This window comes from Taeniopygia guttata, chromosome 20, assembly GCF_048771995.1.
Source record: "Taeniopygia guttata chromosome 20, bTaeGut7.mat, whole genome shotgun sequence".
NCBI classification, from domain to species: domain Eukaryota; kingdom Metazoa; phylum Chordata; class Aves; order Passeriformes; family Estrildidae; genus Taeniopygia; species Taeniopygia guttata.
The window spans coordinates 885,602-911,852 of NC_133045.1; the positions used below are offsets into that span (position 1 = coordinate 885,602).

Genomic DNA, 26,251 nt, shown 5'->3' on the forward strand with positions numbered 1-26,251 from the left:
GTAACAGCCATGGCATGGCCATGGTGAGCAGCACTGAGGAATTCTTTGTCCCCAGAATCTTCTTGTGTTGGTTCCAAGCCATGGCCTGGCCTCAGTACTATGTGAGAGTCTCTGTGCACTGGCCTAGCCCAGCAGTGCCTGCAAGACTGGCCAGGAATGCTGCTCTGTTCTGTCTTTGATTTCTAATCCTGGTTACCAGTCTGGCAGTAAGGGTGGACCTTAATTAAGGCCTTAGCTTCTTCTAGAGTAAAGCAACCACGGGAATGGGAGCAGCAATCAATAGGAAGCTTCCTGTTGAATGTAGATATAAATTCTCAGGAAGACCACCTTATCCACAGCATGTCCCTCTTTCTGAGATGAGGAGGCAGACAGCAAGTTCTGCATCATCATTTCCTTGTCCAGACATTGGCTCAGAGCATGTTCCAAGCTGATGTCCCTGAACCACTTCCTTCTTGGGTGGCAGCTAGACACCTGTCACTGCAGGGGCAACAGCTGTGCTGCACAGGCATGCTTCTGCTTGACTGTTTCTTTCAGCAGCCATAGGAATCTCACAGAGTTCTGGGTCTGAAGCTGAAGAAATGAGTTTGTGAGCCTCAGTAAGCCTGGCAGTCGGATGGAGGGGAGGGCAGCTCTTGGAAGTGACTCCTAGCCCAGAGGCTCTACCATATGCTCCATATGTTCTTTGCTTTCACCTTATGCTTCTGGTACATCTTTGAGTCTGGACACTGAAAAGCTGTCACTGTAGTCAAAGTTATCAGCCTGGTGCCAACTACCTGCCCTCCTTCTTGCTCCATCTCGGAGTGTGTCCATGGCTCACCGTGATCTCCCTCTACTTGCTCCAGCTGTTGTGTGCCCTTTAGCATCCTAACTTTGATGGCCACATCTGGGTTTGGACCTTAGATTCCTTCTGCTGGAGGCACTGTTCTGCTGCCTAACTGTACTTTTGTGAGTGACTCTCAACATCTCTTAACCCCTGCACAAAGTGTTGGGAAGTGCCAAATGCCCTTAAGAGACTCAAGTTCTTACTTTTTCTTCATTCGTGTTCATTATCCAGTCTTTGTTACAAATTGCATGGCAGCAGAGTTGTAGATTATGGTAGAGATCCACAAAGTTTGGATTTGAGGAAGGATATCATCTTTATGGGATCAGGGCTCAAGGGAACTGTAGGTATGAGTGGTTGGCATTGTTCAGTGCTCCTCACAGTATTAGGGAGGCTGATTGCTTGTGGATGGGTGAAGATGCCATGAACAATAATTTGAAAGATCTTTTTGTGGTTGAAGTAGTTCATCTCGTTCCTGCTTTCATAGTTCCTCTAGAGATTTTGACCTTTGGGTTGAGAGAATTTGAGGTTTGGATCCTCATCTATTGAGTGCCGATGGCTGAGGTGTGTGTACCCCCATGAATGTTGAAAATGGAAGCCAAACAAAAGATGCTAGCTGTTCAAGAACACTAGTGGTATAAATGCTTGAGGACTGTGTGGTTTTGACTGATGATAAATAATCTTTCCTTGTACACACAAAAAAAAAACAAAAACAAAAACAAACAAATCCAAAATTCTATTAGATAAACTTTATTTGGTGCATCCTGTTCTTACAGAAAACTTTCCCCTCCCTGATCTGGTATCTGAGACTAGCACTGGTGTGGAAACCACAGCTAATAGTAGCACTTCCCTGAGGTAAGGCCACTGTTATTTTCATTCTTTTTATTGGTTTCTCAGTGGACTGTTTTTTGGTTGAAAAAGTGAAAGAGCTTTTCATATCACTGCAGATAAAATATAAACTAAAGAACAGAAAATGTGCAGTTTTATCTGAGTCTGTGATGAGCCTCCCTCCTGATAGGCTCCCCTGTGAGGTGGTTAATGCTGCATACACACTGTACTCTGGCTGCAGAGCTCTCCAGTCCTGTGGGGACAGAGATCATAGGCACAACTGACAGAGCCCTTCTGAGGGTTCTGAACATGCCCCAGGATCCTGCTGCCTTAGCCATGAGGCATTTTAAAATTTTCTTTTAACACTTAAAGGGATCATTAATTGAAACAGTGCTTTAAAACTTATTCAACAGTTGTGTTTTTCCCTTAAGATCTACCATTCCTGAGAAGGAAGTTCCTGTGATCTTCATCCATCCTTTAAACACTGGCTTATTCAGGATAAAACTACAAGGAGCAACTGGGAAATTCAACATGGTTATCCCATTGGTGGATGGAATGATAGTCAGTAGGAGAGCTCTTGGTAAGCTAAAGGGTTTTAGGAATGCTCATGTTCTTTGTTTTTTTTAATAATAATAATACATATGCAAAGTACATGGTCTGGAATCTTTCTTTGGAAAAGTGTTAGGCATTGCTGAACAAATGAAAGCCATGCTTTTTGCAGCAGCAGTGGGAGCAGGAACAGCAGAGGGAGCAGGTGGGCAGCCCTTGGCTGCCAGAATAGCAGGAGAGAGCTTTGCAACTAGGAACAGGTCCTGTTTAAATAGGAGAGATCCAAAATATGACCCTGGTATTTAGCACAAAGAACCAAGGTGCACCAGAGAGTTCCATGGAATTTGTTACTTTGCTGGTATGCTCTGTGTTCCTTCTGGTTTAGAAGCCAGATAGGGATTGAAACCACAGCAATTGAGGATTTTCTTATGTGTTCAATACAAATACCATGTGTATGTGGCAGGCATGTGTTAACAGGTTCCATGTGTCCCCACTTGCCTTCTCCTCTGTTCCTGGATAACTCATGCGACCTGTCCTGGTATTGGTGCTATTAAGCTTCAGTAACTGGAAGTCCCACCCAGCGAGAGCAGTACACAGGACAGAGTAAAATGAAGTAATGAACATTAGGATACCTGTACATAACAATAAAGCTGCTGTTGGAAGTGACTTTCAGATTCTGGGGCTTGTATGCTTAATTCAGTGATTTGGCAAATTGAAGCCAAACCTGAGTCCTTAAATAACATTTCTGAATTCAGCTGATGACAGTGGCTTTTACTGAAAAACTATCAGGTATGTTTTCCTAGAGTTGGGCTTGTTTTTCTGCTGCATCAGGGCTGTTAATATAGTGAAATTTTTCTCATCTCTAAGTTCAGCAGGTGTAGTTTGTGTGCAGTGAGGTCCTCTACATGTTTCTGTCTTTAAGAAGGAGCTTGTAAAACCGCAAAGTGGTAAGGGATACTTACTTCCTTAGAAGCATAGAAATTTCCTTTCAGAATAAAATAAGATAAAGTTAGCTGCCAGCTTTTGAGTGCTACTACTTTGATTCGCCACCTTCTCGTCCATCTGCATCCAGCAGTGTGAGTTACAGGGGGGTGACAAAAGTGGCAAGACAGTGAGGGGAAGAGAAATTTGTTTGCAGCCACAACCTATCAGGTCTTTCCTTATCTCCTTTCCAAGGGAAAGGCTCTGCAATTCCTACAGGAAAAAGGTACTGACAGGTACTTTTTTCATTCTCAGGGCTCCCCTGGAATTACCTGTTATGACCTCAGGGCCCATCTAAGGTCCAGATGTGCAGCATAGCTGGGGCTGTGGTACTGTGACTCTTGTGTTGGCTGCCCTGGGTTTGCCCTCTTGTCCCGAGGGTGCTTCTTCCAGGCAGCTTCTTGGCCCTGGCAAAGTAGAGGATACTCCTCCTTCTCCTCCAGGCAGTTTAGGGTGCCACTGAGTGAGTCCCTTTCTTCCTTCTTTACAATGAAGGTCTTTACAAGCCTGGGGACCATGGCTGTCTGTTATCAACTGTTCATGGAGAAAAGTTCTTGACTTGGTGGTATTGAGCATCTCCCCTGGGTTTAGATGGGACAGAATCCAAAATTGTCTTTGCCTGGGAAGCCAGAAGAGGGGTGCAGAACTGAATTTAAACTTAATTCAAATGTTGTTTCTTTTTCAGGTTTTCTAGTGAGACAGACAGTAATAAATATTTGTCGGAGAAAGAGGCTGGAAAGTGACTCATACAACCCTCCCCACGTCCGCCGAAAACAGAAAATAGCAGATATTGTCAATAAATACAGGAACAGGCAGCTGGAGCCAGAGTTTTATACCTCACTTTTCCAGGAGGTTGGGCTCAAAAACTGCAACCCCTAGGTCATTATCCTTCCAGGACAATTAGATCAGAGGTTGGTGGCTACACTAATGAAAACAGCTAAATAACAACAAATTTTCTCAGCCCTCCAGAATTCAGAAAATCATGTTCTAGCACAAGTCAGCAGATAACATGTGGGAGGAATAAGAAATTAATCCAAAACATTGCAGTTGGGATATTGAATCGATTCACCTACCTTCAGAAGATTACTGAATTCCAGTCTTCTTGGATGCTAGCAAAATAATCTCTTCACCCAGTCATCCTTTCCAGACTAATTAGGAACAGTAGGTGTCTTGCTCTGAGGGGAAAACAATCAAAGTAAAGCCATCTCTGCATATGAGTATGAAAATAAGAATACAAACCAACCTGCCATTAGACGCCTTGCTGCACCAACCTGTCCAAGGGCAAGAGAGCAGGATCCTTCCTTGGAGGAGGAGTCTGTTCCAGAACATTAATTTTCCCTGTAAGAACTTCAAAGACATTTTGAGTCCCCCTTCTGTGCTCAGCACAAGATCTTTCACTGGCTGTAACCCATCTGTTTACCAGAAGCCAGAGGAGGAAGATTGATGGAAAGAAGCAGGCCCTGAAATCCAAAGCCCAGATGCTCTATGTGGCCACTCCCTCCAGGGTTCCAAGTGAGTCCATCTGCATACGAGACAACCACCATCACCTGATATTAATGACTTTCTGAAAAGAGTTATTGGATAATAGCTTTTGATTATATAAAAGCGAGGTTGTGACTTTCAGGTCTGTTGCAAAATGTCACATTTAATTTCAGTAGCTCGATTTTTATTTTTTAGTTCTTTTTTTTAATGCAACTACTTAATTTATTTTGAAGTATCTGTATCACCTCATCATCATTTCCATAAAATGCATAAACGTCACTTGCCTTCCTTCCATTGGATTGAAAACTGAGATTTTGGGGCTGCCTCCTCTCTGTTATCTATAACATGAGCAGTTTTTGCAGCTTCTACAACACTTTTCAGAAGCTCCTATTAAACAGACTAAACAACTCAAAAAGAAAATTCACTAATTGTTTTCCCCATTAATTCCAATGCCATGAAAGCCCCTTTGGAGTTATAATTCACATTGTTTTGAATCTCCTGTATGTTCTCACATTTGGCAGCAACCACCTAGGTCAGGAGTTTTCATTTTCAGCCTGTGTTTTGATGTGTTCAGGACTCAAAGGATGTGCTGGGAAAAGATGTTTACAGCTCCAGTTGGGATCTCAGAGGCGTGGTGGGTGCAGGCAGCCCTGGGAGCACCTCTGGCTCCTGGAACATCCCAGCTGGTGTTGCAGCAGTGAATTGTGGCTGACGCTCTTGGGGAGGTGCAGCATGACCACAGTGGCATCCTGATGCTTCCAGCACTGGGTAATGGAAGGGGATGAGTGAGCAGGAATTTGGGGAGCTCTTCACATTATTTTCAAAGAGGTTTTAATAAGCTGTGCTATGCATTGCAATAATACTTGTCAGGCATTGAATACTGGTATTTCAGACCTACTTTTTGCAACAGTTCTGACCTGAAGCAGTTTTAATTGTTTCATTACAGCTTATCTGCCGAGGACAGACCTCACTCCTGGCTTTCCATGTGGTTTTTCACAAAGAGTTCATGGAAACACAGGCCCCTAAAAATACATGTGAAAGGACTTTGAGGTGGTCAGCCAAGGTGATGTGTGCTTGTGGCAGGGAACAAGTGCACTGACTTCTCAATTCAGGAGCTCTGGAATTTGATCCAGATGAATAAAAAGGGAAAAAATGAATTCACCCAAAGAAAGCCCCTGTAGCAGGATGTGTGCTGGCTGGCCCATACCTGTGTGCTGCTCAGGTGGCACGTGGCAGAAGGAGCTCCAGGGCAGCGTTTGGGTGCATCGGCGGCCAAGCTGTGCAGGGAACTTGGACAGCCTCATTCCTCTCGCAGACTCTTGCCAGGAGCAATTTAATGCACGGATGCTAAATTTACCCACACCGTGTATGTACCTATTGGATCTAATTAATGGCCAAACACACTTGAGCCCACTAGTTTAAAAGGCATGAGCAATGCATGTGTAACCAGTAAACATCCTGAGCAACCCCTGTGTCTGCACACAGGTAGTGTAAAAGCAACCCTGCTTACCATGGCTGAGTGTTATACAGTCCTGGCAGATGCAGCACAGCTGCCAGGTGCTGCTGCCAGGCAGTTGGGAACAGTCACAAAAGCAGATGGGCCTTGGGGCAAACCCCGAGTAGTTTCTAGCAAGCATAGCCAACAGACTGTCTGAAGATGTACTTTCTTTAAAAAGACCTGTTCTTCACTGAAGGGTTGTCATGGGTCTATTTCCATGTTCACCTAAAGACACCCATGGGAGCAGTAACAGCTGTGAGAGCCATATGACTTGGCAGGAGTCTGGAAAGAAGGGAACTTGGGCACATTGTGGCCACTCCCAATGCCAGGGGATGGATCTATCATATATCATGTATCAGTTGGGTTGTAGAACCAGCTGGTGAGCAGGTTACAGGGGTGTTACCTGGCTGTAGGTGGTGGGATTGGCTCTCTGGAAAGTTGAGCCTTCAGGAAAGTCACAGTTTAGTATAAGAATGTTGTGATGCAAAGCTGTGCTGCCATCTCTCATGGTTTGGGTGCTGGTCACAGCCAGTGGGCACCCTGGGCAGACTGTGCCAGTGCAGGGTGCCTGCAGGGACTGTCCCTCCTTCCCCAGGATGTGTGGAGGTCTCAGACTTCATAACAAAATGCACCTCACCAGTCTGGGAATTAACATCCATCTCGGCTCAAAGTCTGACCAAACTCCAATGGCTTTAGCTAGTCCAGGGTACTGTCTTGAGAGCTTTTCCCCTGAAGGGTCAGAGCAAATGAGGTTTATTTCTGTGGTGACTTGCAAGAGTTATCCAAGAATCCAGTTGGGGGTTTTTTATCACAAACTACTGCATAAAATTCCTGACTTGATGCTTGAGTGGCTTGGGTCAGCATCCCTGTCCATCAGACCCCCCACCCCCACCCCCCGACCTGCAGATGTTCCACAGTAATTAACCTGGGGACGCTCTTCATCAAATCTTTCAGTTTGGGTTCATAATTCTGTTTAAACAGAGCAGGAAGTGACCACTGTCACATTGTTAAACACAGTGTTGAAATTACACTTTAGTACCTTAATAGAGACTTTTAAAGAAAAGCCATTCTTTTAAAGGTACTTCTAGGAAGGCATTAGAACCTCACAGCAAGCAGGAGAGGGGGAGGACAGTGCCTGTGGCAATTGGTGCATCTGTGGGTAGCAGTGTGCAAGGCTGGAGGGAAGAGCAGCCCTGGCTGCCCCGGGCTGTACCTGCTGGGTTCTCTGTAGGTCACAGTGTTTCTTTTCACAAGGTTCTGTATGCCCAGGAAGAGGAGAAAACTAAATTTCGTCCTCACAGACAAATTTGATGCATTTTCCTGATTGTGTAATTGAGTGATACCTTTGAAGGCAAACACAGCCCTTTTCCCCATGGATTTAGCAGGAGCAATTAGAAATGAGAATGCCAGATATCATGTTCTTCAATCATTGAAAATTTGTATGAATTCCTGTTTGTTGCCAAGACATGAGCGTTCTGTTCTTACTGTATTTTTCTGTAAATATTCTTGGCGCTAGGTTGTAAAGTAAAGGTAAAATGTAAATATGAAGATGTGAACTATGTTCTGTTGTCTCTAATACTTTATCTCTTGTTTAGGGAAGGCACACAAAGGCTTGTTTGTATTTATGCCAATTCTTTGTCCAGGAGAAACACATCAAATATTGAATGTAACACAATTAGTCCAATAAATTTTAAAGATTCTTATCTAGTAACTTTGCACTGGTCAATTTTTAGTATTTTCCAAAACCTTGGAAATTCTCCAGTGGAAATGTTTTCCAGGAAAACAGCAGACAGAGGCAGCCGAATTGGACACCCTCTGTGCCTCAGTAGCTCTGGGAACAATGAGGCTCACAGGTGAGAAAATCATCTTGTATCTCAATAGTCTGGGGAGGGAAAGCATTAAAGACTGGCTTTTGAAGGGAGCTTGATGTTCCTGCAGTGCCAGTGTTCTCCATTCACTCCATGTGCTGCTGCCCATCTCAGGTGTGCACGCCCACCCAGGAGAGGGAGAAGCCGTATGCTTCGGGTCCGAGTCCTGTGAGGACAAGGGCTGTGCTGTCTGGGCACAGAGGGGAGAAAGGAGAGGGGAGAAATCCAAATCTTTAACTTTGGGGTTGGAGAGGAGCTGTGCAGCAGTGGGGCCCTGGGATGTCCCTGGTGACACCGGCCTGCCTAATGGCCACATTGACTGTGTAACCTCAGGGCTCTGGGGGCACTGGGCATCCCAGGGTGTGGGTCAGGTCATCTCCATGACAACATCACAGCGTCATGTAGAAAGGCAGCATGTTGCTGTGGCAACCAGGAGCATCCCAGGGGCCTCAGCCCTGACTTTTGGCTTTTCATGCTACTTAGGGGTTCCCCCTCATGGCCAGTAGGCATGCCTTCTGGAAGCTGTGGGCAGCACCAGGGCAGAGCAGCAGCCATGGGAGTTGGGTGGAGGCTCACCTGGGTGCAGGGAGGTTTAAACCTGTTTTCTTCTTCCTCCAAGAGCCATGAGATCTTCTTCTTTGTTATATGTATTTTTATAGATTATAATCAATGTTAATAAGCAGTAGATTTATTTTATTTCTGCTCTACCAAAAGCACCCACCCTACACACAGGGCCCAGCTGGGCCTGGCACCCCAGCAGAGTGTGATGAGACAGAGTGACACACTGCAGCTCAGGGCTGACACCAGGGATCCTTACAAAGGTGTTACTGGAAAGGCAGAGATGGGCCAGTCCATCCACTGCTGGCTGTCTCCAGAGCTGGTCCCGGTGAGACAGGAAGATCCGTGGCCACTGACATCTCCACCTTTGCCACCTCGGGGGGAACAGGCTGCTTTTGGGTGGCAAAGATTCCTCTCACCAGGGCAGAGCCCAGGCAGAGCAGGGGTGTCCCAGGAGGGATGGGGGTGTGGGGTCAGCATGTGGGGCTGGTGGTCAGTGCCACAGTGGTCCTGGGCTCCCTTCCATTGTGTCTCAGCCCTGTCCCCCAGCTGGGGTTTGAATTCCCCAGCGCAGGCCACCGTTGCCACGAGACCACTGTTCCTATCCCTGGGGATTCCCACCAGGAGCTGGTGTCTGCCCAGAATGTACCCTTCTACCATCCCAGCGTCCCACAGCCTCCCCCAACCACCCTGCAGACTCTGGTGAGCCCTGGGGGTCCCTTCCCAGCCCTCCCATCGAGTCCAGATGGAGGGTGGTCTGCTGGGACTCTCCTGGCTAGGTTCCTCCTGCCCAGGCCCTGAGGGGCTGCTGGCACAGGCTGAGGGCAGAGAGAGCCAGGGGGGCCCAGGGCAGACCCTCCACGGTGCTCAGCCCCATCCCAACAGAGACATCCCTAAGCCAGCAGTGGGCTACGTGTTCCTCCAGGCAGGGCCGAGGGCCCAGTTCCCTCGTGCTCACACAGCAGCCCCTAACAAAGCCCATTTGATGACATTATTAAATGATTCAGTGCATTTTCTGTGTCTTAAAGTACTTAATATATGTGCCTGTGTGATTCATTATTATTATTATTATTATCTAATAAAATATTATCTGACTCACTTTAATGTTTCTTCCAATTACAAATTGAAATTGTTCCCACTCTGACCTTGCAGCTGCTGGATTTTCTAAAATTAGCCATAATGATGCATTTTCCTAAGATAATTAATTAGCTAAACTGAGAAAATTGAGTAGTAGAACTGTTTCACATGCTGCTAATTATCTTTTATTATGTCATCTTTACATGCAAATAAAGAAATATTGTGATTATTTTAAATACTGTTTTCATTAGCTAATTCACTCATTAGTGCAGTGACAGCTCTGTCTTCCCCAGCAGCAGGAGCCTGTAGGGACTTGCTGCTGATTGACTATAGGACTGTGCCTTTCAGGTTGAGAAAACAGAGTTACAGTCCAAATTAGGTTTACTTTGTCAATTTATTTTAATGGCAGCCATCAGAGGCAAGCAGGAGGGGGTCGGGGATGGTGGGAGAGCCAGGAGCACCAAGGACTCCTGCTGAAGGTTGTGGGGTCTCAGGTGGGGGGCAGTGTGATGTTGGGGTGCTGCTCCCCAGACTCCTCTTCCCCGGGGGCCTTCTTGTTCAGGATGTGTCCTGTCATCCCAAGCTCTGCTCCGGCCATCCAGAGCACCTGGAGCTGCTCCTGGCACCTTGTGGGAGTCCAGGAGCAGTTGGGTGGGTACCATTCCTGATGCTGTGCAGAAACTCTTCCTGCCAGACACTGGCCATGAGGCCACGGGGGCTCTGTGGCAGCAGCACTGGTGCAGAGGGAGCCCTGGAACCTCCTGCTTCTTCTATCTGAGATTTCCTTCTCCAAGAGCCAGGTGGTCAGCGGGGATGCTGAGAGACCATCATTGCTCCCTGAGGGCTGCAAGTCCTGCTGATCTGTGTGTTGGCCACAGGCAGGAGCAGCTGCTGCATTTGGGGAGCCCAGGCCACACTCACATGCCTGTCAAGAGCTCCTGGAGCATCTTCCCAGCTTCCCACTGGCTCCTGGGCAGTGGATATTGGGGGTTTGGTGTTCCCAGCTTGGCTCTGGCACCCAGGTCCCTTCCCCGGTACAGGCACAATGGGCATGGAATGGATTTTGCTCCCTCCAGCCTTTTGCTCATAAATACCAGCTGTATGCATTCCAGTGGGGAATTTGGGGTGTAAGGAGGGACCACCCTCCAGGCAGCTGGCTTTTCATGGCCCTGTAATACCCCAGAGGTACAAATAAGGATGAGGACCGGCCATAGGGACACTTCTGGCACACTGGTGCAGATGAGGTTCCTGCTGGAGATGGAGTGAAGGTGGCAGTGTCACAGCTGCAGCTAGCCTGTAGCTGCCAAATAAATTTGGTCGCATCAGACCTCCAAACTCAACCAGCCTAGAAGTAAAATAAGTCCTCAGTTGAGGCAGGGACAGGTTGGATTCAAACCTAAGCAGGGACCTCAGCCAATCATATTCAATCCAGACTGCAGAGCTATCACTGGTCAAGGAGCTGGGCGGAGAGAGATTCCAACCAGTGACTTGTCTTAGCCCGGGAAATCCAAATCCCCTTGTCTACCATTAGCAGCAGATGTCTCCCCGGGGAGAGGATTGGTTGGTTGAAGAAAACTGCGCAATTAAGAGAAGATAACTGCCACACCTCTAAAACATGGCAATTGAATACATCTTGCCCGTGTAGCAACATTGCAGGGTGCCATGGGAATCACTGGACAGAGGAGCCAGGCGGGACCCCACAGGGCAAGAGGGGTTGGGACGTTTGGGGCCCCAGGCAGCAGGCAGGAACCGGTCACCTGGCACAGCTGTCATATTTTGAGCTGGAGCTCCCAGTGAAATTATCAGGGTTTATGCCTTTATGCAAAATAGGGAGACCAGTGGAATCATGGGAGGGGGTTTTGGGGATGAAAATACCCCTAAATGCAGAGCTGGGCACAGAGGAGGGGGTTGGATGGGTGCGCTGGCTGGGGAAAAGGGAACCACATCCCTACCCTGTCTGACCTGTCACCAGAGCCTGCAGAGGACCAGACTGGACTGGGCTCTGGGAAGCAGGAGCAAGGGAACAACTCTTCCTGGTGTTACCAGGAGGGAAGGAGAGGGACAGCTGCTGCTGGACTTCGGCAGCAGGCTCTGCACATCGGAGAGGAGAGGAGAGGAGAGGAGAGGAGAGGAGAGGAGAGGAGAGGAGAGGAGAGGAGAGGAGAGGAGAGGAGAGGAGAGGAGAGGAGAGGAGAGGAGAGGAGAGGAGAGGAGAGGAGAGGAGAGGAGAGGAGAGGAGAGGAGAGGAGAGGAGAGGAGAGGAGAGGAGAGGAGAGGAGAGGAGAGGAGAGGAGAGGAGAGGAGAGGAGAGGAGAGGAGAGGAGAGGAGAGGAGAGGAGAGGAGAGGAGAGGAGAGATGGTCTGCTGGGACTTCAGATACAGACTGCACACCTCTTCACCTCCAGCTACCAGTGTGCCACGGAGACTCCAGGGACAGTCTGTACGCAGGGGCGAGCGCCGTGTCGAGCCCCCTGCCGAGCTGATCTTTTTAATAAAGAGCTGAACATTAATAAAGGCATAGACCCTGCTAATTTCAAATAGAGAGGGAGAGATACCACCAAGGATCCCCAAGTAGCCCTGGACTCTTTTCAGGAACTCTCCAGCCGAAAGCTGTGTGTGCCCCATACTGTTACATTAGACATAAAAATCCCCTCCTTGGAGAAGGATATAGGCATTTCCATGCCAGCGTGGATGTATATAACCTGACTTTTTGTTTCACAGCCCCCACTCCCAATGGATCTGTGACCATTACTGTGACCACAGACATCAGAATTACAATGATCAAGTCTCCTCACTGGATCCACATGTGGTGATATTTGTCCTCTCCACCATCTACTCTTGTCCTTTCCTTCTCTTTCTTCTGCTCATATATTTTCTTCATGTTTGTCATGGTTTGACACTGGCACAATGCCAGTGCCCCTATGAAAATGCAATTTCTCAATTGAATGCTGTGAAATGCGATTGAGAACAGAGCAAAGCAGGCCCAAGCCTAATAACAAGAAAAGAACTTTATTAGGCTACTACCACTGTGCTACTATAAAAGAGGAAAAAAAAAAAAAGAAGAAAGAAAACACACACAATTCAAAATGAAAACCTTCCAAAGCATTCCTCCTCCCACCACCCAACTCCAACAAACCACAGTGAGACACAATCTGGACCCCAGTCAGGCTTCCACCCTCCAGATAATCAACACCCAGTCCATCGAGGGAGAGAGGAGCCCCTCCTGTGCCACAGACCCCCCAAGAAACACAGCTGCCACACCCTGTGCTTCCATGTCACCACATGGCACCGCCTGGAGAAAAAAAGTTTGCCATTGGTGACCCTCTCTTTTCCATGCACAGTGCTCTCACCACCAATGCATGGATGGACAGACTGCTTTTTAGGATTTTTCCTTTCAAGGATGCCCTGCCAAGAGGGGAAAAAACAACAGTTCAGTTTTTCATTTTTGGGACCACAGTCCCCCCCATTTTCCCCTGGGGCCGAGAATCCAAGAACAGAGATCTTCTTCTCCTCTGAAGACAAGGGGCACCACCACAAACCTCCCTGACTTTTCTCTGTTCGCTCCACTTCTGTCCTTTCCCAGCTGAAGCATGGTCTCTTTGGCTCACCGGCATCCTCCGAAAATAGTCTCTCTCTTGGAGGAGAAGATCGGTTCAGTCTGTGGCTACCAAGAAAAAGTCCAGCCAAAAGCCACTCCATCATCTCCTCCCACCTAGAATTTCTCCTTCCAGCATCCCAGGTCCCAGGCTGTCTCTCTTCCTCTCTTTCAACCCGAGGAGGAGAAAAATTTCACAAAGCTTTCATTTTCTCAAGGAAGGGTTAAAAGTCCCGACTCCCAAGAATGTCTCACTGCCCAGGCTCCAACTCCCACAGGCGGCTGGGCACCTTGCAGGGCCCCCCCGCTCTTCTCCTTCCCCGCAGTGAACTGATGACAAACCGCCGCTGTCTCTTTTGAGAGAGAGAGAGAGAGACTCTGGGGGGGAACGGAGACATCCCAAATTTCTCCACCCTTCCATCTGCAGGGGGCCAGGTCTGGTTCCAGCCCCTCCACCCTTGGGCCTACCTCCAAAGGCCACATGGCTTCTCCCCTCCCCCACCCAGGCAGGGGAGAGTCCTGCACTGCACGCTGACCGGAACCAAAGAGAGCGAGTTCTCCTGGGAATTCTGCTTTTAACCCCTCAGTGTACTCAGAGGCATGTCCACCTTCAATTGGTCAATGTCCAAATTGACCTCTTCCTTCCACAAAAATTATTTTTCCGTGTCAAACCACGACAATGTTATTTTTATATTTTTATAGGGAAAAAAACCCCACCAAAAACCAAAAAAAAACCCCACAACAACCCAGCCATCTACCACCTTTCTGCTACAATTAAACTTTTTAAAAACAAATCTACCTCATATACACACTGGTCATTCAGTGTTATTTCGCTCCAATTCACTCCAAGGGATTTATTAACAAGAATTTACCCTGCCTTAGAGATGGGTCATAACAAACTCCTGGCCTGCCCTAGTCCCTGAGTTTCCTCACTGGGGCTGAGCATGTCCAAACAGGGTCAGCCCAGTCCTACAGGCCCTCACACGCCTCTCCAGCTTAACCAGGACTCCCTGATGACTGTGTTGCCCTTATGGAGATGGACCCTGCTTGGTTCCCTGCAAGGGGAACCTCCCTGGGTCAAAGAGAAAAAGGAATAACCTGGAATGATGACAAAGGAGGTTTAAAAAAAATATGTAAAAAACCACAGGGGAAAGCTAAGTGTCATGCTGGGAGGGGAAAATCAAGGATGCGGAGCAGTTTTCTTTTCAAATCACAGTTAGAAAGTGGCTGTCAGGAACACAGGGCTGCAGGTCCTAGGCAGGAGAAGATGGGTTTCAGCCTTTGGCTTCATGCTTCAAAAGGCACAGAGAGGACATAGCCCAGACCTGCACAGCCCTGTTCAGCCCTATCCATGGACAGTGTTTATGGAAACAGAATGGCAGACTGGTTTTGATAGGAAGGAACATTTCAAGGTTATTTAGTACAGACTCTGTACCCTGGGCAGGGACACCTCCCACTGTCCCAGGCTGCTCCCAGCTCCATCCAGCCTTGTCTTGGACAAGGGATCCAGGGATCCAGGGACAGCCACAGCTTCTCTGGGCAATGTATGCCAGGGCCTCAGCACTCTCACAAGGAAATTCATCTCAATATCCCATCTAACTCTGCCCTCTGGCAATGGAAAACCATTCCTCCTTATCCTGGTATTCCAGGCCCTTGTCCCAAGTTCCTCTCCACCTCTTTTGGAGCCAATTTAGGCACTGGAGGGAGCTCTAAGGTCTAACCGGAGCCTCCTCTTCTCCAGATGGACATCCCCAGCTCTCCCAGTCTAGCTCCAGAGCAGAGGGACTCCAGCCCTTGGAGCATCTCTGTGTTCTTATCTGGACTGTCCTGGTTTGAAGGACAGGGGTCTGCCAAGGAAGGTGGGAACCTCTCTTGGAATGGAGAACATGACCCCCTTCCCTCCTAATTATTGTAACTTTGAAATTTCGGGGCTTTCAGGCAAAGATAGGGGAAGAGGAATAGCAGTTCCTTACAGCGTGTGTGTGTACAGCCGGGCAAACAAGCACCGAGCCCGGCAGAGCACAGACCCGGCGCGGCCTTGTCCCGGCTCAGGCCCTTCCCCCGCGGCGCAGTTCCGGGCACAGCCAGCAGGGGCGCCGCTGGCTGCCGGGCAGCGCGGGGGCGATGCTTCCCCCGCGGCTGCAGGGGGCGCTGTGGCGCGGCTCGGCCGCCTCTCTGCGCACGGCAATGGCGGCGGGCCGGCGGAAGGGATGGAGAAGGGGTTCCTTTGGAGCCCTCAGGGACAGCCGGGCCCGCTGCACCTCCGGCTGCAGCAGGAACCTCGGGAGCAGCTGGAACAGCAGAGGCGAGCAGACCCAGGGTGGCAAATAAAATGTAAGAGAATATTCCGCAGCCTTGGCAGGAGCTGCGTGGGTCGGGTGGACACAGGGTTAGAACTACAGTGAAAAAGCTCGAGGCAGTGGCAGGAGGCAGCAGCAAAAAGCAGTGGGGCTCGGCAGTGGCAGCCAAGTTTCTGCAAGCAGTTGCCGCATGCAGCCATGGAGACGCTCCTTCCTGGAAGGGGGAAGGATTTGGAGCCCCAGGTTTTTCCCCTGAGGCACCAGAGTAGATGGTGAAGGTTCTTTCCAGTCAGACTGGGAGTTCCTAAGGTCCCAGTTCACCATCTGCTCTTACGAGCAGAGGCTCACCCATGGTAAGGAAGAAGCAGTACCGGGCTAGACTCCACTGTGGCAGTGACTTCTTCCCATGGTAGCAGTGACTCAACTGTTCCCTTCCAATCCCAAGAGCGAGAGAGCAAGTGAGGAGCTGAGCCCAGCCCCTTATTCCCCAGCCAAAAATGTTGTGGTATCTCTGCCCTTCCCAATAGAAAAGCCCCTGGTTAAGAGGCTGCAACCAACTGCACCCCTTCCCCCCACCTTGGTCACTTTTTTAGTCACTCTTAAGTCCTGGTTATTATCATCTCTTAGGCAACATATGGGAGAGAATTCCCTGAGGGAAAGGAAAAATCCTAACTTCCAGCAGGACTCACTCCAGCAGCTCCATGTGCTCCCTGTGTAGGGGACTCCAAAGCTGGAGGCAGCTCTGCAGGTGGGGTCTCACCTGAGTGTGGCAGAGAGGAAGAATTCCCCCCCTCACACACACCTGCTGCCTATGCTGCTGAGAAAGAAGCCCAGAACATGGTTAGTTTTCTGGGAGGTCAGCACATTGTGCCAGCAGCCGTTCTCCCTTAAAAATACCAAAGTTCTTCTGCCTTAAATCTCACATCCACCACAAGTGTGGCTGGTGCTGCTGTTCTTTGTAATTCCAGAATAATTCCAGTATGGGTTACCTGGGGATGAGATTAGTTATTTGGTCCAGAGCCATCATGCACATCAATCTTATGCAGGTTTCTCACAAGGCTGGGGACACTGGGGGCATGGGGACCACCCAGAGTGGCTGTTTGCAACCCACAGGCCTGTCCTCATTCTGCAGAAACTTGTTGCAGCAAAACTCTGCTGAGCTGTGTCCTGGTGCCAGCATAAAGCCAGCACTGAAGTAGCTCCCTTTTCCAGGGAGAATAATACCCCAGTGAGGAGGAATTCACATCAGGCCGCACCTGCTATCACTCTGAAAATAAATTTCCTTGTAATTTTATGTAATTAAGTATTAATTCCCTCCCTCAGCAGTTGTTGTTTTGGGATACAAAGCAACATTTATACATTTATGGCTGATGACTGCCATGAAAGGGGGAACAAGAGCAGAGCCAATGTGGTGGGGATGGGGAGGGGACAACGGGGGGTGGCTGATGCCAGGCTGCCCTGGGCACTGTGGATGTCCCAAGGGGCTGCTCCTTTTTTGCTGAGGTGCCCCAGCACACCACATCCCACGGCTACCAGAACCCCAGAGTACAACCAGGCAGTGGCTGTAAAAGCCACCAGTGTTTGGGGGCAGGGGAGCAGCAGCTGACAAGCTAGTATTGATTCAGAGGGTGCCACATGCCACTCCCTCCTGCACAGCCACAGGAGCCAGGGCCACCTGGGAGTAGGGTGACAGGGAAAATGGGGGCACTTTTGGCAAGTGGTGAGGTGGGGTGACAGCTGGGGACAATGCCAAGAGTCACCTCCCTCACAGTGCTGCATGGTGTTCTCCTGTTCCCCTGCATCTGCTACAACCCTGGGCTGTGGCTTGGGTCATCCTTCAGGGTGTCTCAGCCTGAAAGGGTACTGGAGGCTCCCCAAAGCACACTCACACTCCAAGACCCTCCTTTCCGCTCCTCTGAAGTTTGTTCTTGCTGAAACTTGCTGGAAATGGCTGCTCCTCATGCCCCTATTCCTTCCCACCAGCCTGATCGGTCTTGCAAGAAATACACATTTTTGCCCCAAAAATATGTGCCTGAAGTTTTTCTTGTTAGCTTCTGTCTTGCCCTGTCCCTTTTTTTTTCCTCCTCCACAACTTACCTGCTTTGGGTCTGAATAAGTCTTGTCACCTCCTGGCACAGCCAGGGACAAATCAGGATGAGCAGGGCCCTTCCTCAATGCCAGCACCGGGCTCAGTAATGAACTGACAGCCTGGTGGTTCTTGGGTTTGGGCTGTTTTATTGTCAGTGTTTCAGGAACAGCAGCACCAGCCCTTGACGTGGTGGATACAAAATTTAGTGACACCTGGCTTCTGTCTGACTCAGTCTCCCCATCAGTGACACAGCTGATGCCCCAGGGCCACATCACACACTTGCAAGTGCCAGGGAGCCTTGGGGTGCTGTTGCAGGGACTGTCTGTTGTGGGACCCACCCCTCTGCCCACACAGGGAACTGGAAATAGTCAGTAACATTAGTTCCCACTAAATAACTGTGCTGGTTCAGCAGTGTTTGTAACAAAATAGTAAGGAATGGATATTTTTAGTTCCTCAATTATTGCTGTAATATATCCAAAGGTAAGAAATTATTTTGTTGTATCAAAGTGTCATGGTTTGACACTGGCACAATGCCAGCGCCCCCATGAAAATGCAACCTCTCAATTGAATGCTGTGAAATGCGATCAAGAACAGAGCAAAGCAGGCCCAAGCTTAATAACAAGGGAAAAAGACTTTATTAAGCTACTACTACTATGCTACTATAAAAGGAAAAAAAAAGGAAAACACACACATAAATCCAAAATGAAAACCTTCCAAAACATTCCTCCTCCAACCACCCAACTCCAACAAACCACAGTGAGACACGACTTGGACCTCTAATCAAGTATTCACCCTTCAATATAATCAATACTGAGTCCATCGGGGGAGAGAGGAGTCTCCCTTGCACCACAGACCCCCAGGAAACACAGCTGCCACCTCTTGTGTTTCCATGTCACACATGGCACCGCCCGGAGAAAATCTGCCAGTGTGATACTCTCCTTTCCATGCACAGTGCTCTCACCACAGTGCATGGATGGACAGCCTGTTCTTAGGATTTTTCCTTTCAAGGATGCCCTGCCAAGAGGGGAAAAAACAACAGTTCAGTTTTTCATTTTTTGGGACCACAGTCCCCCCCATTTTCTTCCTCCCCTGGGGCTGAGGGTCCAAGAACAGAGACCTTCTTATCTTCTAATTCTCTGAAGACAAGGGGCACCACCACAAACCTCCCTGACTTTTCTCTGTTTGCTCCATTCCTGTCTTTTCTCAGCTGCTGAAGCAGGTCTCTTGGCTCACCGGCATCCTCCTAAAATACAGTCTCCCTTGGAGGAGAAAAATCGGTTCAGTCTGTGGCTAACAAGAAAAAGTCCAGCCAAAAGCCACTCCATCATCTTCCCCCCCAATCTTCTTTCCCTAACATCCCAGGTCCCAGGCTGTCTCTCTTCCTCTCTTTCAAGCCGAGGAGGAGTACAATTTCACAAAGCTTTCATTTCTCAGGAAGGGTTAAGAGTCCCGACTCCCTGGCCGGCTCTCTGCCCGGCTCCCGGCTCCCAGGGCTCTCCTTCCCCGCGGTGTACTGCTGACAAACCGCCGCTGTCTCTTTTTCTCGAGAGACTCTGGGGGGGAACACAGACATCCCAGATTTCTCCACCCTTCCATCTGCAGGGGCCAGCCCAGTTCAGTCCCTCCACCCTTCAGCCTACCTCAAGCTGGGCCGCATGGCTCCCGTCCCCCACCCAGCCACAGGCTTGAGGGGGAGAGTCTGCACTGCACCCTGACCGGAACCAAAGAGAGAAAGTTCTCCTGGGAATTCTGCTTTTAACCCCTCTTGTTTTCAGAGGCATGTCCAGTCTTCAATTGGTCACCCCAAGTGTCAATATCCAAATTGACCTCTTCCTTCTGAGAAGATTCTTCTTCCGTGTCAAACCACGACATAAAGAAAACGAAACTGAGTCTTGCTTTCAAAATGGAAACTTCCCTATCCCACAGTATTCAGCTCCAGTACAGACATTAAAAAATTCTTTGTTTCCTTCTCTGTTCATCTTCAGTAGAGACGCCGCTAGCTCAGAGCATGGCAGGATGACTTCTGGGACACTGGAATCTGCCAGCCCCCACCTGAACTTTGCTGTCCCAGTATCTGCCCCTTGTCCCTTACCCCCTCACTGCAGAGCAAAGAGCCTTGTTTTGCTTCTGCTCCTGCAGCCCTGGATGCTCCTGGTTCTCTGTGGCCAAGCCACCCACTTGTCCCAGCTCCCTCCTCCCACCCCTATTAGCTCACATCCCCTGGGAAAAAAAAAACAACTCCCTGGAAAGCTGTGGAACAGCCTGGCTGGGGTGATGCTCAGGGAAACTGTGTTCCTCTCCTAGAGGGCCAGTGTGTCCCAAAAGCTTTGTGCTTATCCTCAAGGTGCTGGTCAAAGAGGGGGCATTGGCAGGCAGGGGGCCCTATGGTGGGAAGATGCTGCTTGTGCCTGGGGGGTCTGGCAAGGGAAGTGGCAAATCTTGTGCCTGGTGTCCGGCCCTGACCCTTGCCCTGGACTGCTCCAGATGAACGGCTCCCAAAAGCTGCCCCACTCTCCCCCTGCCAGACCAGGGAAGCCCAGTGCCCACATGAGAGTTGGGAATATTGGGTAGCCCAGCGAGCACATCTCTTCCTGATGCCAGCCTGGCAGCTGGGCTTGGCTCTGGCCAAATCCAGGCAACAGCTCTATGGATGCAGTGGGAAGACAGGAGGATCCTCGCATTGAGCTGATGGCTGTTTAATGAGCTCATTTTCTTTAGCACTATTGATTTCCCTGGGCTCTGCTGTGAGCTGGTTTGCCTTCAGGAAACAAGGACTCGGCACCTCTGAGCAAGACTGTGCCTTAAATTCACAGGATGCACTGGAGTGGTGTGGGCAGGGAGCATCCTGCTGGTTGAGGCTGTTCCAGGCAGTGCTGAGTGGGCTTGTTTTTCTATCCAGTGTTGATGACAAAGCATAAAGCTCCAGGAGAGGGTTCGCACCCTTGGAACTTGGACTTGCACCAGATACTATGTCCAAGCACAGCCTTGCAGCTGGAATAACTCAAACATGGCTTTTCCTGACTCTGGTGCTCTGCTGCTGGCTGAACTCACATGCACATGGACACACGGACCCTTTTCTTGCACCATCATGGACTCTGCAGCCAGCACAGAGGGGCCTGGGAGTCCCATGCCTCCCACTGGCCCCTTGCCTGGATGCCTGCAGCGCAGACCATTCCCAGCCAGTGGCACCCCTGCCCAAAGCTGCCTCCAGCAGCTCTGGGGCTGCTGCGTGGAGGCAGATGCTGTTCAGAGCCCAGCTTGGGTACTCACTGCTCCCCCATGCCCTGTTTCCTCCCTGGCCACCTTCATTCACCTCCTGGCACCTGGATGGAAGGGGAAGGGGTGCCAGCCTGGCCAGTCCCAGCACCATTGGCTGCCCTAGCACATGGATAAGTGTGAAGCCACACACCTGCAGCATGTAGAAGCCACAGGAGACCTGGGAGGGATGTGTCATGTCCAGCACAGCCCTTGGGCACAGAGGAGAACAGGGGTCAGCCTACTGCATGCCCACCCTGTTGGGGCACTCCAGAGGGGTAAACAAAAGGAGCTGTAGGTCTAAATGTGCAATCATTATTATGATTGAATTGGCATAACAAAGGCTTGATGGGCTCAGGCTTATGACTAGAATATTAATATAGAAGGATGAAGCTTGCTCTGGAAAGACAGGCAGCGGATTAACGGGAAATGTATTGTTTTGTATAGGCTAGATACATTTGGCTTGTAATCCAATGGGAACCTGGATGTAGTCCTGCCAAGCTGAGGGGCTTTCCATGAGCAATTGCCAGGCTCATCCAAAACCTGGGACATCAGGATGATGGAGAATGTCCCTATGCAAACTTCTGATGTGACAGAGCAGCACAGGCAGGCCAGGTCGGCAGCCCTGTGTGGATAGAGGCACAGCAGTTAGCAGGAAAACTGGGAGCAGGAGGGCAAAATTGGGGAGCTGGGGCAGCAGAAGGATGTGTGGCTTTTTAAAAAGAGGAGAAACCTGAGTGCTTTGTGTGCAATCTGCTTTGGACCTCTGAGAAACACTAGGTTAAGCAGCAAAGCAGCCTGGAACTCTGCAGGCTGGCACACTGGGGAGCAATTGCCAACTCCGGCTTCTCAGGGTGAATTGTGGCAAACATGATCTTGTTCTCTCCTCTGACAGAAAACAGGAAACACAGTGTGTATGCTTGATGTTCAAAAGACTTTTACACAGGTCCATAAAAACCTCTCAGCAAGCAAGCAGCAAATCATATCCAGCCTAACACTCGTGTGAAATGAGTGCTGGTCCCAGCTCAGGCTCCAGACTGTGGCTGTCAGCAGGTGAGATCATGAGATACACAACTGCAGGCACAATAGGAAGATAGGAAATGTGGAGATTATATTGGAAGGCAGATTCCTAACCCCAGATTCTCCCTACACACACCTCACTGAGAAATTAGATAAACAGGCTTGGGGAGCAGGACATCATGGAGCACAACCCCATACCGGCAGCATCCCAGCACAGCCAGCACATGGTATAAACAAAGAAATTACTCACTTGCAAGAAGCAATTTTTGGGGGAGGGACTGACATGCTAATTAATTACTGCAGAGTAGGGGGCTAACAGCAAAAAAACCGGGCAAGCACAATGCTGGGATGCGTAACCGTGAAAGGGCTGCAGAGTTGCTGGAAGCAGCTCGGTCCCAGCAGCTGGGAGCAGTGGCTGGAGAAGACAGTTATATGTGGACATTGCCTTTTGGGCTGTTTGGAGAGGATCCAGATAAGGATGTCAGAGACCTGGAAAACATGACTGCAAGAAAACACAGCAAATGTGGGATTGTTTAATTGGTAGGAGGGAGTGAAGGTAGCTGCAGCAGCAGTCTGCTGGAATGTAAATGATTCCTGCAACAAGGAGTCTGCCCATGCCAGATAACACAAATAGAATCAGGCTTAGATTATGACAAGGAAAATTGAGATAGGCAGTGGGAATAATCTTCCCAGTCATAAGAAGGAGGGGCTGGACTCTCCATTGCTAAGGTTTCTGAGAGAGCTGGGTCCACAACAGCATGGTATTACCTGGTATTACCATTAGCTGGTCCCAAAGGCTCCCTTGTTTCCAGAATTTAACAATTTCTGGGTACAAGCATATGGAAAATGCTTACAGTGGGGGCCTGGCTGTCATGGCCTGGGAAGAAGCAAAGGTAAAACTGGACAAGAGATCAAAATGGTTAAATGGGTCTGTATGGGCCATGGGAGCACCATTGTCACCATTCCACAGAGCCACAGAGGGTGGTGCTGGGATATCAAACCAGCTTCCCCCAGGAACCAACAGATAGAGAATTCATAGGAATGAAATGCTGGGGTAAAACAAAGCAGATGAAGCTCATGTCAGCAGCAGACCCCCTGCCATACTGGGTGCTCAATGGGAGCCTGGGGAAAGAGAAGCCTGGTAAGGAAACCTGTCTGGAAACAAAATCAGTTGGGGACAGTGAGAGGAAAATGTGCCAGGTGACAAACAGTGTTTGTAGAGACAAGGGCTATGTAATTTGAATTTGTGAAATAATTTCTGTTGTCTCAGTACAGAGGCAGTGATGGCTGATGGCTCTGCTTTATTGCACGCACTGGATAAGCAGAGCTCACACAGAGATGGGTGATGGATGCTCAGGCACCTGGCTAATGAAAAGCAGCATGTTAAGCACCCTTCACTCTCACTAATTGGAGGAATTCTCAGAAGCACCTCCAAGCTGGCAGCTCCAAAGTAATAATGGCCACAAAACTCAAACAAAAAGTTAAGTCCAGGGGTTGTCACTGGGAAACTGCTGGCGTTGGATCTTTCTCCACCCAGGTAAAGCTGCTGTGCACAAGGTGCCCCTGGACTAGGTCTGACCAGATGAAGGTGATACACAGCTGACCCTGGTAGCACCACGTGGGGTCCACAGGGCTGGTACAGCACAGGGCAGGAGGATGAAGAGCACCACAGCTGCCTGCTCAGCCCTCTTCCTCAGTCCAGGACTGCAGCTGCAGAGGAGCAACAGTAAAAGAAGATTATGTATAAATTCTTCATAGATTTAAAGTTTTATGTGTAATTTTTACTCGATACTTGCCTGCAGGATAAGGTACTGTGATACTGTGTTCTGGGGACAGCCCTGTGGCACAGCCTCCCATGGTGGGGGCCCTGTGGGAAAGGAGGCTCCCAGGTCCTCTCTGTGTGAGCCATCACCATCTTACACCCATGCTGTGAGCAGGATGCAGTGTTGGACACGCCCCAGGTTTACAGCACTGACAAAGCACAGAGCTCAGGTAGGGACAGGGTGAGCAACACCCTGTGCACAACACCCCACCATCCCTGACATCAATTATCTGCAGCAGTAAAGCCCAGGAGCCCACTTAATAATCCCAAATAATTCCACAGGAAAACTTGCAACAACAGTCAGATAATTTATCTGATAGAAGCTCTTGAGGACAAAGGAATTTCCTCAAATAATAACATCCACAGAAACCTCTGTCCTTGAACGAGAAGTTTCCAGCTGCAGCCTACCTTGCCAATTCCCTAGACCAATGCCAAGGGGTCTCCTGCATAGGATGGAGGTTGACAGCTTCTGCCACAGCTGGGCAGAGGGAACACAGGCAGGATAAACACACAGGCAACAAGCAAAACCGGGGCCAAGAGTCATCTGGGCTGGAGCACCTCCAATCCTATGCACAATTTGTTCACCCCTTCAGCTGCCCATGGAGGAGCCTCCCAGTTCCTCGCTGTTGGCTCCACTGAAGGGCACCTGATACACAGAAGTTTTCACAAGGATCAGGATTCATGACGACTCCTGGATCTGGGGAGTTCTGTGGTGCCCCAAATGTGTCCCAGGCTTTTCACCTGGGTTTGGAGTTCTCTTCAGATCTCACACTGGACCTCGCTCTGCCCTAATTCACTCTGCCACACCAGTCTGCAACATGTTGAATTCTGTCTTGATACAATGGTTAATTACTGATGGCTGCTCACAGGCTTCACAGTGGTTTTAAAATCTGATCCCTACCCTCCAGCCTCCTACAGGCTCTGTGTTTCACAGGGGCAGAGGTGTGCTCCAATAGCAGAGAAGGGAAGAAGTACTGCAGCATCAGAGGGACTCCCTCTCCTTTCTGCTGTGCTGGATCTGGCTGGAACTGTGGCTGAAGCTGGTGGAAAAGGGCTGCAAGGGCGGCTCCATCCTATAGTTTGCATCACCACAGGTATCTGGCTGTTGAGCTCTGCTTCTTACCTGCTTTACAGTGTGGCAGGGGCTGGGCTGGCACCCGGACAGACCTGGTGGCTGGACCTACCTGTCCCCGTTGACCCAGCAGCTTGAGAGTCACTGCCCACTATCAAATGCTCCCAAGCAAATCCTCCCAGAAGCCCTTTGCAAATACAACTGATGCTTTCACTGCTGGTGTGACTACAGCCTCCATCTCCATTTCCTGGCTCCTGTCTCTGAAATGGCCCTGACTCCTCTACTGCTGAAGTGGACCTATGACAACAGCCAAGGGCCTTGTGCACAGGGAGAGCCAGCCACCAGTACAAGCAGCAGGGGTGCATCTGCTCTTGGGATCAACAGCATGAGCAACAAGGGCTGGTAAATCTTCGTGAAGCCTGTTTGCAGAGCCATGGCCAAGCCTTGCTGGGTGCTGGGTCACAAGCTCTCCCTTTGTCTGGCATTGGGCCATGGGCCCATAGATGCCTAGCTTTAGAAAATATCCCCTTCAAGGGTATGAGATGGTTGATGCAGGCAGGGGTGGGTTTGGCCAAAGCATTTTCCAAAGGAATTTGACCTTCACTTCAATCAGAGCAAATCTTTCCCAAATCAAATGACTTTTGTGGTATTCCTGAATCACTTTAACAGGGTTTGTTTGAGCAGAGAATCAGATACATTAGGCTTTGCTCTACAGGACATGGTTTTATGTGACCACTGGTAATTACTCCTCATCCCCCACTTTGGACCCCAGGCTAGAGACTATGTGCATCTCCAGACCCTGAAATAGTTCTGCACTATGCCTGGTTGCCAGACACAGAACTCCTGTACTGGGGTATGTGCACAAATCCTCTGACCCACATGGAGGTAGCAGATGAGCAGAGGCTGAGCAGCCCAACAGCCCTGTCCCACACAAAATCCAGTCTGAAGTGATAGACTGGAACTTTCTGATTGTGCCTGTACTGTGTATGGGGAAAGTATGCTCAAGGATGCTTGAGCTGACCTGACTGCCAGGTGCAGCTGGCTGTGACCCTGTGCTGTGGCCAGGACATGGTCTGTTCATGCTGATGACTCCAGCACAATAAATCCAGTGGTTTTGCCCATGTTTTTATCAGCATAAGCAATCTCTATTGAAATCTGCATCTAGAGAAGAAGCATGCAGTAAAACCAGCACTGTGTGCTGGTGTACATCTTAACATATTTAATTTATGGTCCATTCAGAAACTATTTTGTGTGTCCATTGTAAAGTCTGAAGGACAGCTTCTGGACAAACGTACCCTTCTGCCTCGCTTTACAAATGGATCATCAAAGACACATGGGAGAACTGGAGCTCCTGGTCCTTAGTTCCTTCTCACTTTCATTTGGAAAATGAGGATGGATGTCAGAGCACCTAGATGGCAATGAGAGCCAAGATTCCCC

General features: G+C 49.4%; 1 protein-coding gene and 2 long non-coding RNA genes across 11 annotated transcripts in view; 2 read left to right on the forward strand and 1 right to left on the reverse strand.

The window, feature by feature from the left end:
* Positions 1 to 7,865, forward strand: part of RALGAPB (Ral GTPase activating protein non-catalytic subunit beta) — a 62,379-nt gene extending 54,514 nt beyond the window's left edge. For 4 of the 9 annotated variants that reach the window (XM_030288938.4, XM_030288943.4, XM_030288941.4 and 1 more), the window contains 3 exons: positions 1,597 to 1,675; positions 2,080 to 2,228; positions 3,864 to 4,217. In XM_030288938.4, the coding sequence (XP_030144798.2) occupies positions 1,597 to 1,675; positions 2,080 to 2,228; positions 3,864 to 4,057 (422 nt within the window). In that variant the 3' untranslated portion in view covers positions 4,058 to 4,217. Of the gene's footprint in view, positions 1 to 1,596; positions 1,676 to 2,079; positions 2,229 to 3,863 lie in introns of all 9 variants that reach the window. The other 5 variants (XM_030288936.4, XM_030288935.4, XM_030288937.4 and 2 more) reach the window with 3 other exon arrangements.
* Positions 7,866 to 15,172: 7,307 nt separating this feature from the next.
* LOC140680379 (uncharacterized) lies at positions 15,173 to 23,685 on the forward strand. Its single transcript, XR_012051577.1, has 2 exons — positions 15,173 to 15,590; positions 23,458 to 23,685. It is a non-coding gene; the product is annotated as an uncharacterized lncRNA (long non-coding RNA).
* On the reverse strand, positions 17,882 to 19,719 carry LOC140680378 (uncharacterized). Its single transcript, XR_012051576.1, has 2 exons — positions 18,763 to 19,719; positions 17,882 to 18,659 (listed from the first exon to the last, which is right to left on the reverse strand). It is a non-coding gene; the product is annotated as an uncharacterized lncRNA (long non-coding RNA).
* Positions 23,686 to 26,251: the final 2,566 nt, after the last annotated feature.